Here is a 24,841-nt window from a genome sequence, read left to right as displayed (position 1 = left end):
AATATGTCAGCACACTTTCAATGGAGCAGCGGTAGAAGACGGTCAGCAGCTCCTTCTTCAGGTCCATTTTTCTGAGGATTCTCAGAAAGTGGAGACGCTGTTGGGCCTTCTTTAAGACCGCAGAGGTGTTAGAGCTCCATTGGAGGTCTGTGTCTATGTGCACACCCAGAAACTTGAAACTGGAGACCCTTTCCACGCACTCCCCATTGATGCTGACAGGCTGCAGCTCGGACTTCCTCCTTCTGAAGTCAACTACCAGTTCTTTTGTTTTGGTGGTATTGAGGTCCAGGTTGTTGTCTGCACACCAATCTGACAGCCTCTGAACTTCAGCTCTGTATGCAGTCTCATCTCCCCCTGAGATGAGCCCCACCACAGTGGTATCATCTGCAAACTTGATGACTGTGTTGTCTGGGTGGGAACTAACACAGTCATGTGTGTACAGAGTGTACAGTAGGGGACTCAGTACACAGCCTTGTGGAGAGCCGGTGTTGAGGCTGAGGGCTGAGGAAAGATGAGGCCCCACTCTAACTCTCTGTACACGGTCTGAGAGGAAGTCTCTGATCCAGCGGCAGGTGGTGGAAGGAAGTCCAATTTCCAGCAGTTTATCTATTAGTCTGTCCGGGAGTATCGTATTGAAAGCAGAGCTAAAGTCAACAAAGAGCAGCCTGGCGTAACGGCCCTGCACTTCCAGGTGAGAGATGGTGGTGTGGAGCGTTGTAGCAATGGCATCTTCAGTTGATCTGTTAGCTCTGTATGCAAACTGGAGCGGGTCGAGTGTGGGTGGCAGGCAGGACATGATGTGACGTCGGACCAGTTTCTCAAAGCACTTCATTATAACAGGTGTTAGAGCAACTGGTCGGTAGTCGTTGAGGCTGCTAATGTTAGTACGCTTTGGCAGTGGGACAATTGTGGCTGACTTTAGGCACGGCGGGATGCAGGACTGGGACAGTGAAGTGTTGAAGATCTTAGTGAAGACCCCAGCCAGCGGGTCTGCACACTCTTTTAGGACCTTTGCGGTTACCCCATCTGGTCCGGTGGCCTTCCTGGGGTTCACTGCCCTCAGTGTGCGCCTCACCTCATATTCCTGCACTATGAGGCTTGGTAATTGATGTAAAAATATTAGCACATTTAGGATAAATGACAGCCTTGAAGCATTAAATATTACAGATAAGATTATGCTTGTTGTCCATTTCTATTTTTCTCTCTTCTTTCTCTCAACCAAAAGTTGAACACAGTAAAGCAATAAAATGTGTGTGAAAATAAAAAGAAAGGTCAGATGGTTATTGTAATAGCACCTCAGTGAAGGACGAACACCTGGAAGCAGGAATTCTCTTCACCCAACATGCAATTTATTTACAGATGCTGACAACAAGGCAGGTTGGTGGTATGAACCACAAAATAAGAAAGCTGCAAAATGCAAACTTACAACTCCATGGCTCTTAGTCTACTAGCCAGCACTTAATCCTACAGTGCCATCTCAAACTCTCCCTCAGGATCATCAACCAGGCTTATAAAACTTAAACCTCTTCACAGAACAAACCAAGTAAGCAATAATCCGTTAACTGTCATAATAGATGTTTTGCAGAAAAGCGTGGCAAAGACGTTTCCATATTTCCTATGAATTTTACTTTTATGTGCACCGGGATAGAATATGTGAAGTAAAATGGATTTGTTGTACAGGGTGTGCATGTGTGGCTGCATGAGGTATGGTGTTGTAGGTAAATGCAGTGCAACTCATGCCACCATAGTAAAGACATATACTTGGCGAGACCCTGCTAAGATTTCACAACTGTGTAATTCTATTTCATATTTTCTGACAGCCTCAAAGTTTCCGAGTACTAGAATCTGTAGTAATATAGTTTTTGTGGCTTATTGTAGTTTCTGTTTTATCCCGGCGTTGCGGAGAGGGGTGTTCGAGTTATCTCCACCAGTGAGAGTATAGCGCCTCCGGTCCTGGGGTAAGCCGTTAAAACTACTTTTATTAGCATTCACAATTACCGGAGGCTAAGGTTATATTTATCTGTTGTTTTAGGGTTTGATTGCTGCCTTCACATCTCTGTGGCAAACTGCCCGACCTCAATCGGAAGAGTGAAACACCTTCCCAGCTGCTGTTGTGAGGGCTCCTCCTCAGTGGAGCCTGCTGTCTTGTCTTGTCTTGTCGTGAAACTGTTTTTATTAAGTAGGCTTACCTTTTTCTGGTTCACCTGGTTTTATTTTATTCTGGATTGCTGCTTGTACCCACGCCTCTGTGATCGGGCTGGAGCGATCCTCTGCCCGAGTGTCGTGCTGGGAACCTTAAACTGCCTCAGTTGCCGATCTCAGCCTGTGGGGAGCCAGACCGGCTTGTGTTCTTTTTGTGTGATTTTCTTTTGGGTCCACGGCTGCTGGTAAGTCCAAGTTCCACGATTGTTTTATTTTCACTTTAGGACACTGTCAACAACGATGCTACATTTTGCTTTCTAATATTTCATTTATTTTAACCATAAATAAAACTGTATTAATATTGGAGCCAACCTGCCTCGGTGTGCATCCTTGAATGTGTGCGGCCTCTTTTTATTCCTTTTATCTATTTTTCTTAAATATATATTTCCTGGGGGTGAAATTCCCCTAGGTGGCGTTGTCAGAATAATAGAAGAATAAAATATCCCTTAAAGAAAGTGTCATTTGCTGTTTGTGTCAGTGCCACAAAACACCTCAAATGGGATGTTCCAAGCCAAGTTAACGTTGTGCTTGTATTCATCCATCCAGATCTCTGCAACTCTGAGGGCATTTCTCTTCATGGCAGGACCCAGGTCAGGCATGTAGGGCTTGTGGGCCCTCTCGATGTGGGCGATCTTGGAACATGGAACAACTTCAACACTGCCTCCACATGTCCATACCTACATGAACAAAGTGTAACTTAAAAATTATAAAATTGCACTTTGCAAGGATAAAAAATGCAACTACAACTATAGTCCACAATACGCATTTTCTTAAAAAGTAGATGACAAATACAGAAATCATAGTTACTTTACCATGAAAGAGAACTTCATGACTCTATGATCTTTACTCACACGAATTCCCAGCTCAACATTTTCTCCAACATACACTTTCATTCCTTCATCAAGGACTCCAATTTCCCCCAGAAACTTTCTATCAGCAACCAGGATCCCCATGACAGATGGACTCCTAAAGTCAAAGAAGAGAACCATATTTTACAGCTGTATACTGATATAACAATATTTAATAAACCAGTTAGATTGAAAAAAAAATTAAGTTAATAAGGCTGTTGCATTGGCTAAATGCTGATTTCACTTGAACTTACTTGCCAGGCAGTGAACCGTCATTAAGTTTGTAATACTCGGGTGTAAAACTCTCATACATGCACCACAGAGCCCAGTCGAAGGCGTGTGCACTGGGATGATATTTAATAACTTTGAGATCATCAAAGTTGACTCTATCAAACACCGGGGAAGCCACCACAGTTCGGTCAGCTTTAATCTGTGTCAGCAGAGGTTCAGCCCTGTATGAAGGAGGGGGAAAAAGGAAATGGTTCATACAATTTCACACAATAAATTTTCTCAAATGCTGGTGAGATGTCTTGTTCAATACTTTTCAATCACGTCATGATGCTTGATTGTGACTTCTGGATGGCAGCTAGGGCTGCCACAAACGATTATTCTGATAGTCGACTAGTCACCGATTATTTTTGCGATTAGTCGACTAATCAGATCATCATCCATTGGACGTACAACGTACAGCTTATTGCACCAGCAGCATCTGCTCTTATATAACTATCATTAGCTTACAGCTTTAAGCGTTTAAGGTCTGTGCTAACTAAAAATAAAGACAAGATGATAGTTTATCAAATTTAAATGAAATTTGCAGATTGTTTCAGTGGAGTTTAATAAACTCCTTGCTATCTAAAATATAACAGGACACCGGAGTAAATTCTCGAGCATCTTAAATCTCTTTTCAACTTTAATCTCAGCCAAACCGATTTACTCAGGAACAAATAAAATACTAAAAAAAGCCAAACAATAACATTTTTAAGTTATCTAAGTGACTCATATGTCATGTTTAACCTGAGTAGCGAAAGGCGGCGGTGGGTTTGAAAACGATTTGCCGGGAGTCCGGTGTTCTCACGGCTCTAGTGACCTAGCCCCCGGCTCGCTATCGAGCTAGTGGGTAACAGACGTCTCCGAAAACGTCGGAGCGCTTTTGAAAATATGCGGTGTCTTGATAAACTGAGCAGATATTTGAGGTTTACACAGCTACATTCTCGCCTGAAAATATGTTAAACGTTTATTTTGTGACCCAGAAAGAATAATAAGAGTAATATTAAAACTAACTAGCTACCGCCATTGTTGGAAACTGAGCTGGGCCGCGCTATGAATTCTGGGATACAGCTTCTTCTTCTTCTTCTTCTTCTTCGGGGTTTAACGGCAGCTGGCATCCTTGTACATGCTGTGCTGCCATCTTCTGTTTCAGTCCGTTATTACACTCTTAAATCCTGCTATTATTCCTGCGTCTTTTGGGATCTTACAAAGCGTCAAACGACGTGTCGACTATTAAATTAGTCATCGACGATTTTGATAGTTGACGTAATCGTGACTAGTCGACTAATCGTGGCAGCCCTAATGGCAGCTGGTAAATATTGGTATTAAGTGGAAGTCACCTGCACTTGGTGTCTTTTACAATTAAAATACTACACCCATGTTCAGCTTTTAAATTATGCAAAAGCTTGGAACACTTGGTCACTTTGTTGTTCTAGAAATCAGTCTTTGACGTAAACCTACGCATACAGATTAGTATTTAAGGTTTGACTCTCATCATCCACTGGAGCACAAACTGGGTGTCATCAAAATGCTACAACACAGAGTGAACACCAGTTTTCACAGATATGTATATAAGCCGTCCAAACAAGAAAACTAGTCACAAACATGTGACATGATGATCTTCACTCAACTTTTGATGGTTTGTTTGAATTGGCAGATGTGAACAGGAAAGGAAAATGAGAGGCGTGCACATAAAACAACATGTTAACAGCCTGTATTGACTTACAATAATCTGCATGCCCTATAATTACTTTTTTTTGTCACAGATGTTCTTTCTTTATAACCAGCCTACCATTAGAACTATTGTCGTCCACTATTATTATCTCCTTCAGCAGGTTTTTAGGAGTGCGGTCAATGAATAAATAAAATTTGAATTTTATTTGAATTTGATGCTGCGCATCTCTGAATTTACTAGACGAGGCTTAGCTAAGATAGGTTTTAAATTTTTTCCACCGTGACGAGCAGTCTGAGGAAAAACAGTTCAAGCAAACAGACTCGGGGATGAGAGAACCTCAATTAACAAAACCTGAATTGATGGTCTTTGAAAAATTATTGTCTTTTACCTGCTTGAGAGGTGCAGAACAACACTGAGACAGGGAAGGCATATAAACAAAACCTACAATTGGAAATCAGGAGATACTAAAGGGAGCTAGAAATACAGAAACTAAATAATAGAAACACTAAGTCACAGAATATAGACAAACAAAATCAAAACCACTGTGTCACCAGACCCAGGTACCATAACACTGGGCCGCCACGTGCTCACGTTCCATGGCCGCCATCTCAGCCAGTTTTCTTTATTTATCGACATCAATGTTCGGTCCTCTGCGTCAATAAAAAGGGCCCAATGCCTCATCAGCACGATCATCTTAATTTAAAATGCCAGAGACCATTTTCTACCTTCACACAAGGCCCATTATGCATGTGCGTGGGTAATTCTTCCAAAAATATCCCATAGAAAGTATTATTAAAATCATTTCTGCTAAAATGTGAGAAATTTGTGACAAATTGCAAAACACCTGGCTATGTCTTCACTAAAACCTCTGTAACTTTGCTCTGTTTCACTTCAGCAGCATCAATTTTTGCACAGATAATGTTCGTTTGTTGAACGTTTGTTCTGAAATTTATTGTGTACTGCACCATATTTTCAAAGGGGTTACATGCGATAAAAATACAAAAAAAATAGGCGATGAAAAAAAATCTTCGTATTTTTCTATGTTCCAGACTCAGTTACTTTGACACAGTAACGTCTGCTGTAATATTTACACCTCTGTTGAAGCGTTAGCTTTATTTTGATACCAAGACTGTTTGCACAGAGTTTTAGTTGCAAAGAAATACTAATGACAGAACTTCATTTATCACACTGATGCTCGGCAGGTCTTTGGGATATTTCTGTGCCAGACATCTGTGAGCTGGTATGTACTGTGAGGAAAACCTTTGCACTTCTAAGACAAAGGGCGACAACACTGACAGTTACAGCAACAAAATAAAAAATAAATCTCACTAATAGCGGATCACGGATCTCATTAATAAAATGTACCTGCTGTCTCTGGTATCTGGATGCTTCCTTCCAAGTGGCAGCTGGTTACTCAGGAAGGCATTGTATCCATATATTTGAAACAGACCTTCAGCTTCCTTCTGCTCTTGTTCTGTCAGGCCATCGCCCCACTTGGTAAACAGGACGGAGTTTGGGTATAACTTTGGCATAACGATCTTCTCTTCTTCTTTGTCCACATTTCGTAAAATGGAATTTGTGAAATTCTTTTGACCTAAAACCTCGATCAGCTTTGCTTTTGTGGAGGTTGAAAAACAGAAGGATGAAAATTGTTATTCATTGTTGGGGCAAAAGAAGAAGAAATTGGCTAGAAGGATTGTTTCGACTTATCAAGTGCTCTTCAAAAACCTGTCATACAGATCAAATCTAGCATGCATCTTTCCCCTTTGGATTCCCCACCACAACCCCACAACAACACACACACACTGCAACCTTTTGAACAGGCTTTAAAACTCAAGCTGTATATAAAAGCACATCTTATCTTAAAGTTTAAACATTTCTAAAAGAAAAAAAACTCACACAGCTATTAAATAGCATTTTACTGACGTAAAGGTGCAGAGGTGATGCCAACAACCGTTATCAGGCTAACAATAAAGGTTCCAAAGTGCACACAGTAAATTTCACGTGCTTGTAAAACTTACTCAGCCTCCTTTGTTTTACATTAGTTCACTGTGGTTGTAATTGATATTAAAATATTAGTACATTTAGGATAAATGACAGCTTTGAAGCATTAAATATTACAGATAAGATTATGCTTTTTGTGGTCTTCTGTATCGCCTTAACCTCCCCATTAGAATCAGAATCAGAATCAGAAACTTTATTGTCATTGTCATGAGAACAACGAAATTAAGAATGGTCCCCGATCATTGCATCATCCCTAGCAATATCAAAATATAAATAAAACAATAAAATTCAATAAATAAAATAGATAGAATACTTAAAATACTAATAAGATATAACAGTAAAACATTCACATACATTCCCACACACATGCTTCAGACCGTGCATAGATTAACACAAGAGTGGCGTGATGGACATTTTTTTGTAGTATTCAGATGTGTTATTGCAGTTGGATAACAGCTGTGTTTGAGTCTATTAGTCCTTGCTCTGATTGCCCTGTACCGTCTGCCTGAGGGCAACAGTTCGAACAGGGAGTGGCCAGGATGTGAGGTGTCTTTTATGATGTTTATGATGTTTAGCTTTATACTTTATTACTTCGTCTACTGACATTTAGACCCACCATACATTTTTTTACTGTCCGGATTATGAATGTTCTGAGGGGTTAGTACTACCTCATCACACGCCACCTTAATAATGGCCATACTTTCTATGATTAAATACAACCAAAATTTCAACATAGCAAAGCAATAAAATGCGTGTGAAAATAAACATTTAAATTCAAGTCACATGGTTATTGTAAGAGGGCCTCAGTGGAGAAAGAACACTTGGAAGCCGGACTTCTCTTCACTCGGTTTATTTACAGGCGCAGATAACAAGGCAGCTCAGGTTGGTGGTATGAATGACAAAAGAAGAAAACTATACAAAAGCAAACTTACAGCCAAAGCCAAGCCCGTGGCTCTTAGTCTACTAGCCAGCACTTTAATCCTACAGTGCAATTTGAACTCTCCCTCAGGAGCATCAACCAGGCTTATAAAGCTTAAACCTCTTCACAGAACAAACCAAGCAAACATTAGTCTGTTAACTGTCATAATAGATGTTTTTACACAAAAGCAGGATGAAGACATTCTAGGTATCAATTCTGTGGCTTTTACAAAAACAACCACAAACATAAAAGTTTGCTTAGAGTGACTGAAAGGTTGTTTGAGCAGACTGAAAAACTCCCCCTGCTGGTCAAAACCTTTATTGTCATTTAACTATTCGTGATGGCCACTCGACTCCCTCACGACAGCGTCAGCACTGAAATAATCAGTGCCAGGAACAGAAATAAAACACAGTAATTTGATTTTGTGTGCATCACTCATTCATCTAATGTTTCTGATGAATGTGTAGTTAATACAACAGGTCTGGATATATGTAAGGTGTCTATTAGTTATCAAGGTAGTTATCTCGTTGATGTCAGACGTCAGGAGAACAGACAGAGTATTTTAAACTGACAGGAAACCCAGAATACAAGGCATGCAGAAGAGCACCTGAAGATGGAACACAGATGGTCTACAGCATCAGAAGACCACGCCAGGTGCCACACCTGTCAACTGTTTCACATGCACTCACCAAAACTGGACAATAGAGCGATGGAAAAATGCTGTACTCCAGCAACATTCACAGTCCAGTACAGCACGTTTGGGATGTGGTTGAAGGGGAAATTTGGATGTGCAGCTGACAAATCTGCAGCAACTGTGTGATGCTATGATGTCAGTATGGAGCAAAATCTCCTGTGAATGCTTTGAGCACCTAACCGAATATATGCCATGAAGAATTGAGGCAGCCCTGGAGGCAAAAGTGGGTCTAACCTCCACGTTGGTTGAGTGTGGAGTAAGTGCATATGAGAGCATGAGGGTGGGAATGGATGTTTGTATCTGTGTGTGCCTGTATGTCTGTGTCTATATGTCAGGTTGGGTGTCAGGCGCCACCTCTCTGGGGACATCTCAGGCCCTCCAAGGTATGGAGGCCTATCTCCCCCTACCACCACTTCCCCTGCCAGTGGCAGACCCCCTCAGGTGTCGGTGCGTTGGTGGTTCTTTGTGTCCGGGGATGGGCGTCCAGGTACACACCGGCTCACTCCTTGGCGGCCGCTTATCGGGGCCTGGAGCCTGGGGCTCGCTCGGGCCACTTCGGAGGTGGGGTGCCCCCGGCCTCTCGGCCTGGGGCTCGGTCACTCAGGCGCAGCTGGCTGCCGGCGGAGCTCACGGGCGCGTCACTGCAACTCCCCCTGGCTTCTGCTCCGCGGCTGCTGAGTGAGCCCTCATCTGGGACTCTCCTCAGCTCTTTCCGGGACAGTGGCGCGGCTGCCCCTCTGTTGGTCTTCCTTGGTCTCTTGTGTTCTGGGGGCCTCTGGATGTCTGGAGTTTTGATCTCCTCCACACCTGCTTCATGCCCTGGAGGACGGGGCTGTGGCCCCCCCACACCCTCTAGCAGATTATTACATGAAGGAACCTTTTAAAAAAACAAAAAACAAGCGTGTCCATGCTCACAGGTGTACACACGGGTGATCACACCCACAAACTACACCCTTTTTGGCTCCTACCTCAAAGCACACTGTGTTCTGTTGATCTTATGTGCTGCACAATAATGTTTAATATTTAGTATTTACTGTCATATTCCCATATATCATTGTGATGTTGTTTATTCTATTACTCTTGTTCTCTTCTGCTTGCTTTCTTTTTTCTTTCTCAGCAGGTGATCCAGGTGATTGATATATGCATTTTTTTTTTCTCTGCCCGTTCTGTTGGTTTTTGTCTTTTGCCCTTCTCCCCCGTCCCTCTTCTCAGCTGTTTCTCTTTCCCTCTTTCTTTCTCCCCTTCTTTCCCCCAGTCAAGTCTGTCCCGTATTCAGTAAGTGAAAATAAAATAAACAATAAAAGGTGAATCAAATGGACCATTACGGCAAGGCTGGGATGGTCAGTTTGGTAAAGTAAATCCGTTGGGCATCTTTCTTTGCCTTTAGACAACAATTCTGATGCAAAAGAGCCAAACGGGACAGGCCAAAAAAAAAAAAAAAAAAAAAGTGGGTCTAACCTTATATTTGCAAGGTGTAACTAATAAAGTGGCCGATGAGTAATTATGTCAAGTTATCTTTATTTATATAGCACATTTAAAAGACATCAAGTGTCGGCCAAAGTGCTGAACGCAGGGATAATATATATATATATATATATTAAAAAATGTGTATATGAAGCACTTTGATTGAAAACACTGATGTAATTCCGTGACATGTTGGAACTTGAGAGATCTGTGACATTAACAGGAGAAGTGCATCACCACAAATATCTTTAGCAGTGAAGTAAAAAAAAAAAACAGCATTGTGTATAAAAACAATTTAAGGTAAAGATTTAAAAATGCTGGCAATCAACACAGCTGATTTAAACGGCTAAATGACCTCCTCAACATGTCATGAAGTTCTCCAGAGGCCTGGTAATGAACTAATCATTTGATTCAGGTGTGTTGACCCACGGTGAGATCTAAAACCTGCAGGACACCGGCCCCCGAGGCCTGGAGTTCCCAACCCCCGACCTGTAGCATCAACATGAAAATCCACCTTTTTCCTGAAATTATTGCATTCAGATTTTCACCCACGGCATGAATTTGAAACTTTGTTCTCGAGTTATCGCATTTACAAACATGCAGGGTGGCGACAATACCCGATCTGCCTTTTCCACTGCAAGAACTCTTAAAAGTGTATTTGTCTCATTTCTAGGACCTGGATCTGCAGAACTTTCACTTGTTCCATTGGCAGATTTTTTCACTTAATACAAGATTTTTGCCTGAAATAAGTGAAAAATCTGCCAATGGAACAAGTGAAAATTCCCCAGATCCAAGATTCACTGTCTAAAAACAAGTTCCTATATCTCACTGGAATGTTACTCTGTAGCTCAGGGGTGCCCAATCCCGGTCCTCGAGAGCTACCGTCCTGCAGCTTAGATGCATCCTTGTTCCCACACACCCGAATCAAATGAATGGCTTGTTATCAGGCCTTTGCCAAACATGATGGCATGCTGAAGAGGTAATCAAACCACTTGATTCAGCTGTGTTGGAGTAGGGATGCATCTAAAAGCTGCAGGATAGTAGCTCTTGAGGACTGGGATTGGGCAGCCCTGCTGTAGCTGATCGAAGTGTGATGAGATATTTCAACTAGAAATTAGACAAATATACTTGGTAAGATTTTGAGTTTTTGGAGTGTACAGCAAGGGATAAAAACTACAGATGAAATGACTTTTCTGCTGTGAGAATGTTTTTATCCATTTCTGTATGTTAGTAGTTCATCTTTTAATCTTGTGTTGCCTTAACTTCCCTATTAGTTGTAGCTTATGCTTCTTGAAACACTAACATTGTTTTTGTTGCACTGGCTGTTTGTGAGCAGAGATGGGCGTTACTGTAATCCGATTACTTTTTTCAAGTAACGAGTAAAGTAAGGGATTACTATTGCAAAAACGGTAATTAGATTACCGTTACTTTCCCGTAGGAACACTGCGTTACTAAAACCGTGATTTTTTTGCGAGAATGTCTCATGACAGCGACGTAAGCGAGTGCGACGTTCGTGGCAACAGCTGTGTGCAGATCAACAATGGATCATATATCGAGTGCAGAGAGAGTATGAGCGTGCAGCGTATAAAGCGTGGAAGTACTGACCTTACTTTGAGTTTGATTCCATAAAAAGTGACAAAAACATTAGTGTCCGCTGTGCGTGGGAAGAAAACTTCTTTTTACAGCGAAAAAATCCCTAAACTTCCGAGCAAGCACCGAGTAGCTACGACGTAATGGGAAACTCACAGAGAAACTCGCGGATTCTTCCACTGACCGCGGCACACCTGCACCAGGGTAAACCTCCGCCTACCCCACTCCTGCTTTACAGGTGAAAATAAAATCAAAGACTAGCGGTCCTGTTGCTCTATTTCTTTTCTGCTGTGTTTTACTTGCATCTATTTGAAAGACTGAGTGTAAATACACACACAAAAAAAATTATGAGCTGGAATGTGCAGAAAATAGGTTTAAATGTTAAACTAATTTCTTCCAGTCAGAGAATGTTGCAGATAATTACATTTTTGCTTGATGCATAAAGTTAAAGATTAAAACTAATAAAACAAGTTTTAAAAAGAGACTTTTCCATTTGATTACATTTTGTATGATGGATTATGCAGAAAAAGTAGAATTGGGCTGAAAGATCTATCGCTTTATCACCTATTCAGGTTGTAAATCGTGTTTTTAAAAAGTAACTAAGTAACTAATTACTTTTGAAAATAAGTAATCAGTAAAGTAACGGGATTACTTTTTTGGGGACGTAATCAGTAATTAGTTACTGATTACTTTTTTCAAGTAACTTGACCAACACTGAGTACTGCTAAAATGTATTTTTTTTAACACTGGGATTTACTGCAGTAGCACTGCTTTTAGTCCCCCTGCTGTCTGGATTGATAACAAACCTTCTGAGTACTGCCACTAAAACACTCCACCTTCATCACAGTCATACTTTCTATTATTAAATACAACAACCAAAACATGAGCACGGTAACGCAACGTCTATGAAAATAAAAAAAAGGGTGAATACGCTTGAGAAGCATTGTCATGTCAGACACATGCTTTGTTTAATGAAAATATTTACCAAGAAAACTAAACTTGAGACACATTAGGGGATAATTCTTTATTTATGTACAGAATACAGTTAAAGACAAAGCAAGATTTCACATCGGTCGCCTTAATAGTTGACGGTCTTGGCCGGCTTCGTCTCATCCAGTTCTGCTTCCAGGTAACGGAAGCGACGGTGGCGACGCAAAATCTCAATAGCCTTTTGCTCTACACTGGAAGCAGTGATGCCGAGATCCTCCAGACCCGGGAGTCCCGGGTACTTCATGTCTGTTGTGTGAAACTAGAAAATGAGAGCACATTAAAGGATTTTCTTATCGATTATCCTGAAAAAGCACCTTGGTACAAGGCTGAGGGGGGAATTCACACCAGCCTTCAGGCAATGTCAGATACTTGGCAGTCTTACCCTATTCACTTTGTCTGGGGTTGTCCAGGGCTCAAAAGGATTCATTGCAAACAACTGGGCAGCCAGGCTGGAAAATGAGCAAACCATCATTTATAACACTAGCAAACAACTTTTGATAACTATACTTCAACATAGCATGAAGTGGTTGTTCTGTATCTTTATTGTCCTAAATTAATCTGGATGGCATTACTTTGACCTCCAGTAATATTGTGAGAAATCTTGGAACAATTTTTGGCCATATGGATTCAACATGCGCACGAAGCATTTATGTGGTACAGCTTTCCTTCATTTCCACAATCGTTATATTCACAATCATCAGGTCCTGTCATATGTTAAAGATGATAATATCCAAATATGTTCTCAGACTCTTATCTTACTTGTGGTTAGTTTTTAAAAGTTTAATAAAAAGAATTTCTTTTTGGTAACGCTCACAGTCGGGATCAGGTGAGCCTTAACCATCCCTCAGTTATACTGCTGGGCACTTCCTACGATCCACTGAACATTTCTCCTTCACAATCTATATGTTTAAATACCAAACCATATATATTGTATTTCTTCATTAGTAATTATTAAACTCGGTCCTCCATCGTGTGTCTTCTGTCCTTCCTTTTCTCTTTCACCTCACCCCAAACTGGTTGCAGCAGATGGCTGCCCCTCCCTCAGCCTGGTTCTGCTAGAAAGTTTGCTTTTGCCACTGTTGTCAAACACCATGGGTTTGTCTAATTGTTGTGTTTTCTCCCTGACATGGATAGTCTTTACCTCGCAGTGCAATCCCCCAGAGGTGACTGCTGTTGTGTTTGTTAAAAAAAAGAAAAGAAGAAAAAGTGAAACTACTTTGGATGCAGATGCGGCTCTCAGCAGGAGCTCTGCATGCGTGCGGATCAGTAATAAATCACACTTGTTGCATATTTTTTTAAAACAGTTTTAAGCTAACTCTGATCTTGCTTTGTGCTCCAAATAGTCTGGGTTATTACTAGATAATGAATAATAATGAATACTTTTCAGGATCCACTGTTTACGTGACTGAATCCTTGAAGTATTTACCCAAATAAGACGACTTCTTTTAGGAGAATATTGAACCCTGAACATAATATATGAGGTGCTTACTGAAAAAGTGGGCGAGGCAAAGGGTAGGGCACAAAAGGTCTGTGCGCCACGGCGTAAATGTACTCCACCAGGTCATGAAGGAGGTAACGATTGGGTCTAGACAAAAGAAAACAGGAGAGATAGAACGAGAGAAAAATGTTTATCATGCACACCCATGGTAACAAAGGCAGGACTCGAGCCATTGACAAACATGTTGCAACAGACTTATCGTACAAATGACTTGATTCAATTTGACAAGTTAAGCACAAAATTAACCTTAGTCATCTTTCTTCAGTATGCTTTTACAAGTACTGTTTCTAAATAAGTTATGAATCAGTTACACCAAGCTGTGGTATGCCAACTTGGCAGCTGAGGCGGAGGGCAGAGACTGGAAGATCAAGGCGTGTCTGGTGGAAGTGGGGTGCAGCGGCTTTGTTGCCAATACAACAGAAAAACTGCTTAGATTGGAGTCAGAGGACAGGCGCAACGGCAGGCTATAACAGAATTAGCTAACACTGCTGAGAGGACCAATCACTGGCTATGGCTGAAGAGGGCTGACATCACTTGGGCAGCTAAGACAGTCGGCTAACTGCGAGACACACGGTTACATCCTGTGAGGCTGTGGGAGTGTGTGGGTGGGGTGTTTGCCCGCTCTCCCCGCCTCCTCCTCTCTTGCCACTCCTACCCCCTCTCTCTCTCTCTCTCGCTCTCTCCTCTCTCCCCAGGACACAGCTGCTTTTGATTAGCCTCGTTTGCCACCTGACTCCAGTCAGCAATCACCTATGAGGCTATTTAAACTGGGGATGAGCTGTGAGCAGGGTGTTTTTTCCCTCTGTGGCTCTACACGGTTTTGTGTTAGGTTTTGGACAGACAGCCGCCTTCTGACTAGTGAGTAGATGGGCTTGTGGGCCCTGAGAGTGTCTCCCCGTGGTGAGGACTAGGGTAGGAAGTGCCTCCCTTTTTTGTTTAGTAGTCTTCTTGTCTTTTGTTGCTGCGAGTGTTTCCTTTGTTTCTTTGGCATTATTGGTAAAACGGCGTTGCCGGCTCTTTAAGTTAATGTTGTGATGATGGCCGAAACACCCGATGAATCCAAGGTCGACTACTGACAATGTGTCCCAAAATCGTAATATTATAATCTAGATCAGATCTCTAATCCCTAAACGTAACCAAGGAAGATAAAAAAGGAAAAATGGCAGAATAGCTTGTAATAAAGGGCAGAACACCTTCCTCATAGCAGCCATCCCTCATAACCTTCTCCATTTGAAGCAATGCATTACCAGGGATTGTAACATCTAATCCTTTCATTGAATTGATGTGGGGTTTTTTTGTTTTGTTTTTTTTAACTGAATTTAACACCACCTAAAACGTATCACATTAAATTATACATCTCCATTATAAATCTGTTTTATTTTTTAGTCCAACATTTAGGAACTTTAAAACCCTCGTGTGTTCTTCTGCTGACGTACTGTTTCTGGCAATTTCACAGTACATTAAAAAACTAAAGAAGACATTGAAGAAAAAGGGTGGGTGTAGGGTTTTGAAGAAACACCCTACAGCTATGTTATGATTGTTGATGTTGTACAATTTGTCCACCAGAGGGCACTCTGGTGTTACAAACAAACGTTACAAACAACAACAATCTGATGCGAGCAATCAGGAAGTGTGTAAATGGGTATAATGGCAGCTATAAATTTGAACTTTTAAACATTTCAATATTTGTTGAACTTTCTGGCATAAATACATTACAACATGCTAACTTTGCTAACAAATTAGCCCACTTACCCAACAAGTGCATATGTCTTTCCATTAGCATCAGGGTCTCTGATAGCACTGATGATCGCCTTAGCCACATCCACCACCTGAAGGGGAAAGACGGTGCGTTTAGTTGATTTTGTTTACAGTTTTTGAAGCATTTAGTCAAAGAGTGGTGTGGTCATCCACAGTGTTTTGCAACCACATGGCCCAGTGATAAATTAGGTATGCAACAATGAATCAAACCAGTGGAGCCACTTAATCATAGCTGCAGTGGCAAGTGTGGCTCTCACAAAACAGCAGATGTGATGGAAACCATTAGCCACACTCCAACAAAATACAAACAATAACGTTCAATTTTTTTGTGTGTTATCTTAAAAGGGAAATAAACTGATAGATAAAGCAGTTAATAAAATCAAGCACTGCTTAGCTTTTAAATCTTACATGAACAGGCTGCTTCACCGTCTTTTTCCCGAGGGCAATAAGAGGAACGGCATTTCCAAACCAGCGCATATCTGAGGAAGGTTTACATCACACAGTTACACCAATTATCACTCATCTTCAAAGATGAGGAACAACAGCTCTGTGTGAAATTAAAGAAAGGAAACACTGTAGCTAACATGCAGGACAAAAGAAACCACAATTATAAAACTGTAATGAGCTTTTGCTGACATTTACACGACACAGAGGTACAGCCTTCTTACTTGCGTAATAGTTGAAGAATCTGTCCTCCCTCCCAAACATCTCAGAGGGCTTCATGATGATGGCATCGGGAAACTCTTCCCTTACTGCAGTCTCTCCCACAGCCTACAGTTAAAGAATGAGACACACAAAGATCTGTTAATAAACATTAATTCTGAACTGTAATATAAATGTACCAAAATTCGCTTAAAATTTCAACAAACCCATTCAAAACATAGTTTGACTTTGACAAAAAGAGGTCCAGTCTGTATAGAAGCTGTTCCTGACCTTGTTCCTCAGGTATTTGGATGGGCTGCGGATGTCAGCGTTGAGGTGCGACATGTGGACGAACTTTGTGATGCCGGCTTCTCTGGCTGCCCTGGCAATCTGCTGTGGGATGGTAACATACACATCCTCGAAGCGAAAGTTCCTTCACAGAAAGAGGTGGAAAAACCTTAAATAGCCAACCTCAAAGGGAACTTTAGCACAAACCAGCTTCATGTGAACACCAGAGCCTTTTTCCAGGCAAATATACCTCGTCTCCCACTCTCTGCCCACCAGATTGATGACAACATTTGAGTGCTCCATAGCCTGTTTAATGGAGTCTTTGTTCCTGGCATCCCACTCCTTTAACACAATAAACAAAGACCAGGTGACTGTCATATCCACTGATGTTCTGCATTCATGGCCGTATGCACTTTAAAGAGTTTCTTCAAGAGAAATTTGCATCTATAAGCAGCTTACCAAAAAGAGGATTTGCCCAAGATCACCCATGGGCCTGAAGTGCATGAGGTCATACTGATCACAGCGATGAGGGATTATAATCTGAGACCCAATCCGACCTGAAAACACCACATGAAAACATTTTAACTTCCCCTAAACAGTGTGTACTCTGTAATCCAGCATTGCAGTATGTATACGTACTAGCTAATGAGCAAATGCACATTAATATCAGCATTTTCCCCACTTTTTCTCAACTCACCCAGCCTATTGACGACGTATCGTCCCAGGAAACCTGTGGCACCAAACACCGTGGCAGCTATTCCGCTAAAAGAGGAGCGTCCTCCTTTCCCTTTAGGGATGAGAGCATGATGCAGCTTCCTCTGCTGGACTGTGGTGACAGATGCAGCTGACAACAAGGCAGGGTAGGAGTTGCCTGCTAGGGGGTGTAGAAAGGCAAGTAGCAGTTGGATTTAATCATAAGGTGAGATGCAATCAGTTACAGACTTAATTGGAAAAGACCATAAAGCTGAATGATTGGCACTTCAAAACTGTAGTAAAGCTTACAATTTAGCCTCATTCATCTGGCAACCGAAAGCCACAATAGAGTGTGCATGGTATTACATATTAGAGTAATGCATTTTACTAAAGTTAAGTTAGTTTAATTTAAACACCACAGAATTTAGCCCAAAGTCCTTTACAAGCACTGTTAAACGTTTCCATAGCAAATCCTGATCACCTTTAGTTTTTAGGCAACAAGGGGCATTGAGAGAAATGTATATGTTATAATTATAATGTTGTTATAATAATGACTTCATTGAATTGGAGGCAAATTGTGAAATTAAAAGACCTGTAAATTACTGTGAAGCTAACTCATAGACGGCTTTAAAAGTAAATAACATTTTGAAACATTTATTAAAAACGTCACAGGCAGCCAAAGCAGGGGAGCTAAAACAGAAGTGACGTGCTGTCTTCTCTTTGTGCCGGTTAAGAGCCGAGCAGCTGCATTTTGAACCAATGTCAAACCAGAGAGTGGAAATGGGAAATCCTATATACGGGGAGGCTGCAGATGACAGAAGCGACAACATTGTCCTTGATTTCACACTGGTTCTCAGTTTGTAAATGCATGAAACTAAAAATGTCAGCTAATGTGAACTACAGGGCAGACTTGGGACTAAAGCTAGTTCAGTGTTTCCAGAATTATATAATTATATCATCCCACTTCGGCAGTTAGTCTAAAGACAGCATCCATTCTGTTAAGCAACAAAAATGTTGTTTTATTTTGCAGTAAAACAAAAAGAGAAACAGGAGATGCTAGCAGTCTGCGAAACATACGCTACAGCTGCACAGAGGAACCAGCTCGACCCAACATCATACTTCACGTCTTTGATATATTAATCCACAATGGGACGCAGTCGCCCAGATTCAACAGTAGCTCATGGTAAAATACTTAATTTTACTGTTCTTGTTTCCTACTAGCTACCTTGAGCTCTTGCTAGCGGCCGAGCCCGTTAGCAAGGTCACCCGAGCCGAGTGTCCCGTCTCCGTGTGATCTTGTTATGGAATCGCACAAATGTAGGGATTGGCTATATGAATCTGTAAAGCATACATCTACACATGCTCTGGCGACAATTGTAACGGTACTCACTTGAAATCTTTGAAAGGACACTCGCAGGACGGCTAACCAGCACTACGGTCGCCATCTTCCCAACTACGGCAAACCCTGTCGGCCAAAATACGAGCGCTACCGCACGAAGAAGGCGTAAAAACCATAATATACTGTATATATATTTTTACAGTATATTGTATAAAGAACCTTTGTTTTCTGGGCAGTTTGTCTTAATTTTAGCTTTTCCAGGCTTGGACTTGATATAACTTTATTTGTGTCTTTTTTATTATTTTGGTGCCAATAAAAACTAAGCACTAAAATAAATAACCACAAATTTATTCACACTTTCAGCTTTTTATTAGCATAAACTGATAAAACACTACTTATATAATTATACATTTCGATTAATGGTATTGTCTCGTTTCTGTTTTATTACTTAATTGTATATTCAAATATTTATTTGCTGTTTCGTCGTGGCCTCATGTCTGCCAACTTGATGGTTATTATACCCGTTAAGACGTTAATTTGCTGAGTATTACATCATGAAAATACGAATTACACCTATAACACATTAACTTAAAAGATTAATTACTGTACTAGTAGTGTAGTCCAAACTGTATGACGCTCACAAAGTGATGAACATGCCTCGTTTTTATCTCTGGTTGAATAAAAAGGATTTATCAAACACATGGTTTCTGAAACAGCTTTTTTCTCGTCTTTTATTCCGTCATAAAAATGATTTATCAGGACTTTTATTTCAGCTACAATCCTTTATTTCAGCATTCAGCCTTCTTAGCGAACACAAAGCGAGGGCACGGGCTTATCTGCAATTTATGTCAGATCTTTTATGGCGACTAAAAAACCCCAAAACAAAACAAACAAACAAACAAAAAACTAATAAAATGCAAGTTTTTTTTTCAATTTCTTCTGTAACATTATATAAGATATATGATCTTATAAAATAAAAAGGATCCTGGCAGGTTAAATCAAATTCGGGTAAGAATTCAGCAATTTCAGGTGTACACACAATATTAAAGTGCAAGATTTCTAATACTGCAAGGCACAAACTATCAATAATAGGATTGTCTTTTTGTATCTAATATAAAAAATGTTGGTAATAACACAGACATACAAAATTTCTTCATACAGTAACAAGACAACAAGTAAAACCTTGTCTAAGTCCCCCACAAGTATCTGAAATATTTTCTCATAATATGGTCTGTGGTTGACATGTATAAGAAGTTACAGCTGAAACATACATTTATATATATATATATATATACAGTAAATTCTGTTACAAATCTTTAATGTTTGTTGAATTAAACTGTTAAACAAATATGAAACAAAGGGTCAAATATATTCCACAATAAACAGCGATAAAGTAATTAATAATCAGTATGTCATTGACTTCATACTATAATTAAAATGTACATGAGAAATATTTCTTGAATATCACAACTGAAAAAAGAAAACATTTGGCTCAGCCTTTATTGCACCACACAGTTCTTCAGATCTTTTTTTCTACAATGTTCTTTTCTTTTTACATCAGCTCATCTTTTCAATGCACAGCAAAGATTTTTGGGGTTCATAAACAGTAAGAGAGTTTATGCTGTATCATCTGTACATTGTTGTGTGGCAGACAGTTTGTGACACATTTAGACAAACTAACAACTGCATCTCAACTTCATTCAAAAATGCAACTGGTTGATTGACTTCACTGTCATAAAAACTCAAAGATTCACCAAACAAATGATAATACACTACGACTGAATAGTTTAAACAATAAAAACGATGTCTGTCTTTGCTGTTGATTGTTGTTTCTACTCCATACATCAGTGTTTTCTACACGGCACGTGGAAACGGAGACGTTTTCTGTGTGTGAGTGTAAATCACACATTTCTGTTACTATCAGTGGTAACGTTTCACTGACTTTGTGAATGTGCAGGGTTTTCAAAATCAGCTTTCTCAATCGTGTTATTTGAATGTTCTCTGTTCCCATTTGTCATGATTGTAGCATGTTTATCTCCGTTTGTTAGACAGCAGGTGACAAATCCTGAGATGGCTCCTGAATATCTTTCCTCTCTGTGTCATCTTCCTCTTGAGGTTTGATGATGATGTGTATGGGCCTTTCTCCGTTGCATTCCTGTTGCTTGGTATCTGTGGACAGCTTGCCTTCACGTTCACACACCTCCTCTTCTGCCGAGGCCCCAATGGGACGCAGACGCTCTGCGGGAGCCATCTTTGTTCCGGTTTCTGAACTGTCTCTCTTCAGCTTGTCGCTGCTGTTGCTTTCCGAGCTGACCTTCTCTGCTGCGCCGTAGAAACAAAGCACATTAGATGTCAGGTCGCAGCAATTACAAAAGAATTTAAAAAGTGACATGGATATCAAGTAAAGTAATTTCGATGTGGTAAATATCATATTCTCACCAGGATAGCTGTTAGCTTGTTTGTCTGTGCTGGTCGAACTGTCTGATGTCTTCTTGGCTGCAGGCTTGGTTCTGCTCCGGACTTTGTTGAAATTTCCTTGTAGGATCCACTCATGCTGTAACCCCTCATCAGGAGTCATGCGCTTACTTGGATCCCAGCTGAAAAGCGCAGACAGTTTAGATGAATTCATTTATGTGTACAAGTAATAGTCATGATCTACCAGCTCAAGTCAGAGGAAGCAAAATGTAATTGTGGTCGATTAAGAAAGACAAAGAAAAGAATCATAATGTGACCTATGAACAAATAAGCAGAAGTGTACCTGAGGCAGCGTTTGATGAAGTCTAAGAAGACAGCATCATTCGTTTTCAGCACAGCTGAAAGCTCTTTGGAACTCGGTCTCCGTTTCTTCCCCTTGCTGTTAGTGATATTTCTTGGGTTTCCTTTAGAGTCTGCACAGATAATACCACACAGATTTACCAGAGTTATCACTATCTCTGAAGAGTTCTAAAAACACATACTTTACATAAAATAAAACATATAAATGATTATAAATTATTAGAATCTCACCAAAGAACAACCTCCTTCTCGATGCTGACTGAACAAAATCATTTGGAGGCATTCCAAGGACCTATCAGGTCAAATATCACAATAAGAAGGAAGCAATTACACTTGCAAAGCATGAACAGTAATCTCTGTATACAGAACAGGTTATTTCCTTGTCATACCTCCATTATGCAAGCTATCTGCTCCACTTCACTCTCTCCAGGGAAGAGAGGATAGCCTGTGTAAAGCTCAGCTAGGATGCAGCCCAGGCTCCACATATCAATGGCCATGCTGTAAGGGTGACCCAGGATGACCTCTGGAGAGCGGTAGAAGCGACTCTGGATATATGTGTACACTAAAAGAGGGGAATGAGTAGGGAAACAAGAACATTTCTGTCACCTCCCTAGCGTGATATTACTTAATTGTACATGTGCATCAAACCACTTCTGCCTTCTTACCTCTTTGTTGTTCATAGCAGCTTGAGCCAAAGTCGACCACCTTGATGTTGCCTGGCCCTCTTTGAGAGAGAAGGATGTTCTCCTGTTGAAAAGAAGAAGCAAACTGTCAAAAAACTCGCCAATTTCTATAGTACCAGTGCAATACTCTGATGCACCACAAGGTGGAGCACAATCTGCAAAATTGTTCTGAGTAATCCTTGCAAAGCAATCATCAACAGCAGTACAGTTTTGATTGCTTCACTACGTTTCAATCAGTCGAATATTATTTTTTTATCTTATGATGCAGGTCAGTACCGGTTTGAGGTCGCAGTGGATTATCTTCTCCCTGTGCAGCATCTGCAGGCACCTCAGAAGTGCATGAGCGAAACGCCGGATAAGGGCGAGGCTGAAGCCCTGGAAGTTGTTTTTTTTTATGAGCTCGTACAAGTTCACCCTAGATGAAGGAAGAACGTGTGACGTTTGGTTATTTCATCAAGATGACGACACATAAAGAAGCTTCGTTTAGCTGAACGTTTTTATGAAAATACTTTGTCCATGTCCAAGTGTACTCAATGTGGATTCACTTATAAAAAGATGCTCCTCAAATAAACCCCCCGAAAAAGAAGGCTGCTCATTTTGATGTCACTTGACACCTACAATAAAACATGCACTGAGTCTTGAGCGCTTACTTGGAAATAATCTGCGATTGTGCCTCCATTCATAGGAAGACCGATACAAAAACTTTATCCCCCTGCTATTTCTGAGCATGAATTTCTTTAGACTGTGTAACCAGATCCTTCACACATGAAGCAAGAAGGGGTAAGAGATAGGGCCCCAATCAAGGCCTTAACTAAAGGATTTGGTGACAGTAATGTTAGACAAGGTAGCAGCTCGAGACGTCCCGTAAAGGTCATTGAGCCACAGTGACACACAAAGTTCTCTCTCCTCAAATAGATATCAGTAGTGACCCATACTAAAACATGGTTGGCTGGAGGTACACAGGTAGTCAATTTACTCCTAATTGATTGCAGTTACTTAGAAGTAAAGACCAGAGACATGCGAGAACTGCCTTTGATAAGCTACACTGTCTTCACACCGTGCTATTGTACCTGGGAAGGGTGACTGACGGCGGATCCCCTCGATTAAACGCTTCATTATTTAGTGTGTTTACATTCCTGCTTTCTGAATGTAGGTAACATACTAACCCCAGAAGCTCAAAGGAGATGCAAAGGTGATTTCGGAAGTAGAAGTACTCCTTCATGTGGATGACGTTGTGGAGGTTGTCTTTGTCTTTCCTCTTTATCACATCCAAGATCTTCAGCTCCACAAGAGCCTGGTGATGAAACCTACAGACAAATTTACAGCTGACACTTAAATTCACACCAAGAGTGATTTGATTCATTACTCATTTCTATATTTTAATAATACAAGTGCAGAATAAAGATATTCTTTTCTATAAAGGGAGAAGAGTCATTAAATAAATGAGGATCTGTATTTGTACAAGCTTTATTTCTCTGATTGAGATGCTTTTCAGCACAAAAGCCTCCTGATATCTCTGGATATTTCTTTATATCCACTGCAGAGAAATCAGATCTAAGATAGCCATCTGACACAGCTTAAAGTTCTTCTGTGCCAGGTTGCACCTATTTTGTTTTCTGCATTATTGAAGTAGCGGTAGGACCCAGTGGCTCCTGCATCTAACCTACAGGACTCTGGCACCGCAGCCACTGTGATCCTCAGTTAAGAAGGACAGGTAAGATAATACCATTGGGGTGCCGACTTCTACCATGCTAAGTCAGGTCTCAGCTATTTGGCAGTGTCCTGAAGTGTAAAGTGATCAGGTTGCAGACATGTGGGGGAAAAAAACTGACAACGGGGCATGAGATCTCAAATGACTGACAAAAGTTAACTTCTTCAATGTCACAAATAACTTATTCCATAGAGCAGTGATTCCCACCCAGAGGTAGCCCAGCGACCACGGGCCAGTTGTACCTGGACAGGCAATGTGACAAAACCCGAACACAATTTAATTTAGAATTGAGTAGACGTAGACAGGCTTTAGCAGGAAAGATAACAACTACTTGAAAGTAAGTAGTAGAAATTTGAAGTAATAAAAGTATATTAAAAGCTAAAACTGGCAAGCAATTGAGGCAGGTAGATAAGCAGTTAAAATTATTAGGCGGTCTGTCATAGGGAGTCAGTGAACAAAAACTACATTGCCAAAAGTATTCAGTCATCCATCCATATTATTTCATTCAGGTGTTCCAATCACTTTCGTGGCCACAGGTATAAAATCAAGCACAGAGGCACACAGACTGCTTCAGGAGCTCAGTGAATTCCAGCGTGGATTGCATCGGTGCAACAAGTCCAGTCGTGAAATTTCCACAACTATTCCACAATTGACTGAGTGGTATTATAACAAGGTGGGAGTGATTGGGAACGTCAGCAACCCACATAAAATTGCAGACCTTCAGATCAGCTCAAGAACAGTGTGTAGAGAGCTTCATGGAAATTGTTTCCATGGCCAAGCAACTGCATCCAAGCCTCACAT

At 40.8% G+C, this 24,841-nt stretch overlaps 3 protein-coding genes across 7 annotated transcripts in view; all 3 read right to left on the bottom strand.

Annotated features, from left to right (window-relative positions):
• Positions 1-2,452: 2,452 nt before the first annotated feature.
• LOC146704200 (putative polypeptide N-acetylgalactosaminyltransferase 8) lies at positions 2,453-5,599 on the bottom strand. The gene is made up of 4 exons (XM_085465104.1): positions 5,544-5,599; positions 3,305-3,502; positions 3,054-3,168; positions 2,453-2,879 (listed from the first exon to the last, which is right to left on the bottom strand). Exons 1-4 carry the CDS (start codon positions 5,597-5,599, stop codon positions 2,661-2,663), a joined length of 588 nt encoding a protein of 195 aa, XP_085321230.1. The 3' UTR covers positions 2,453-2,660.
• Positions 5,600-12,672: 7,073 nt separating this feature from the next.
• Positions 12,673-19,013, bottom strand: ndufa9a (NADH:ubiquinone oxidoreductase subunit A9a). Of its 2 annotated transcripts, none has more exons than XM_085461199.1 (11): positions 18,923-19,013; positions 17,537-17,713; positions 17,299-17,396; positions 17,090-17,181; positions 16,843-16,984; positions 16,578-16,680; positions 16,318-16,388; positions 15,904-15,980; positions 14,143-14,238; positions 13,036-13,102; positions 12,673-12,912 (listed from the first exon to the last, which is right to left on the bottom strand). In XM_085461199.1, the coding sequence occupies exons 1-11, from the start codon at positions 18,975-18,977 to the stop codon at positions 12,742-12,744; spliced, it is 1,149 nt and encodes a 382-aa protein (XP_085317325.1). In that variant the 5' UTR covers positions 18,978-19,013; the 3' UTR covers positions 12,673-12,741. The 2 variants fall into 2 exon arrangements, with proteins under 2 accessions (XP_085317325.1, XP_085317324.1); XM_085461198.1 differs by having other exon boundaries at positions 17,537-17,710.
• A 1,329-nt stretch (positions 19,014-20,342) lies between these two features.
• dyrk4 (dual-specificity tyrosine-(Y)-phosphorylation regulated kinase 4) overlaps positions 20,343-24,841 on the bottom strand; it is a 31,386-nt gene continuing 26,887 nt past the window's right edge. For 3 of the 4 annotated variants that reach the window (XM_085461194.1, XM_085461197.1, XM_085461196.1), the window contains 8 exons: positions 23,496-23,636; positions 22,606-22,744; positions 22,312-22,393; positions 22,036-22,208; positions 21,878-21,938; positions 21,630-21,759; positions 21,311-21,468; positions 20,343-21,193 (listed from right to left, as the gene is read on the bottom strand). In XM_085461194.1, the coding sequence (XP_085317320.1) occupies positions 20,916-21,193; positions 21,311-21,468; positions 21,630-21,759; positions 21,878-21,938; positions 22,036-22,208; positions 22,312-22,393; positions 22,606-22,744; positions 23,496-23,636 (1,162 nt within the window). In that variant the 3' untranslated portion in view covers positions 20,343-20,915. The remainder of the gene's footprint in view (positions 21,194-21,310; positions 21,469-21,629; positions 21,760-21,877; positions 21,939-22,035; positions 22,209-22,311; positions 22,394-22,605; positions 22,745-23,495; positions 23,637-24,841) is intronic. The other variant, XM_085461195.1, reaches the window with a different exon arrangement.

This window comes from Copadichromis virginalis, linkage group LG7, assembly GCF_057382275.1.
Source record: "Copadichromis virginalis isolate Kocher_CV1m ecotype Utaka linkage group LG7, C_Virginalis_male_GT1.1, whole genome shotgun sequence".
Classification (NCBI taxonomy): Eukaryota; Metazoa; Chordata; class Actinopteri; order Cichliformes; family Cichlidae; genus Copadichromis; species Copadichromis virginalis.
The sequence above is the reverse complement of the archived record's forward strand: the minus strand, read 5'-3'. Positions and strand labels throughout refer to the sequence as shown.

What these genes read in the sequence shown, in the direction of transcription:
- LOC146704200 (XM_085465104.1), bottom strand. Translation starts at nt 5,599, where the DNA reads ATGGCGGCCATGGAACGTGAGCACGTGGCGGCCCAGTGTTATGGTACC. An exon ending in GACGGTTCACTGCCTGGCAA is followed by an intron (nt 3,169 to 3,304) that starts GTAAGTTCAAGT and finishes CTTTGACTTTAG; the next exon opens with GAGTCCATCTGTCATGGGGA. An exon ending in ATGTTGAGCTGGGAATTCGT is followed by an intron (nt 2,880 to 3,053) that starts GTGAGTAAAGAT and finishes TTGTTCATGTAG; the next exon opens with GTATGGACATGTGGAGGCAG.
- ndufa9a (XM_085461199.1), bottom strand. Translation starts at nt 18,977, where the DNA reads ATGGCGACCGTAGTGCTGGTTAGCCGTCCTGCGAGTGTCCTTTCAAAG. An exon ending in GGCAGAGAGTGGGAGACGAG is followed by an intron (nt 16,985 to 17,089) that starts GTATATTTGCCT and finishes CTTTCTGTGAAG; the next exon opens with GAACTTTCGCTTCGAGGATG. An exon ending in TTGCCTCGCCCACTTTTTCA is followed by an intron (nt 13,103 to 14,142) that starts GTAAGCACCTCA and finishes CTCATTTTCCAG; the next exon opens with CCTGGCTGCCCAGTTGTTTG.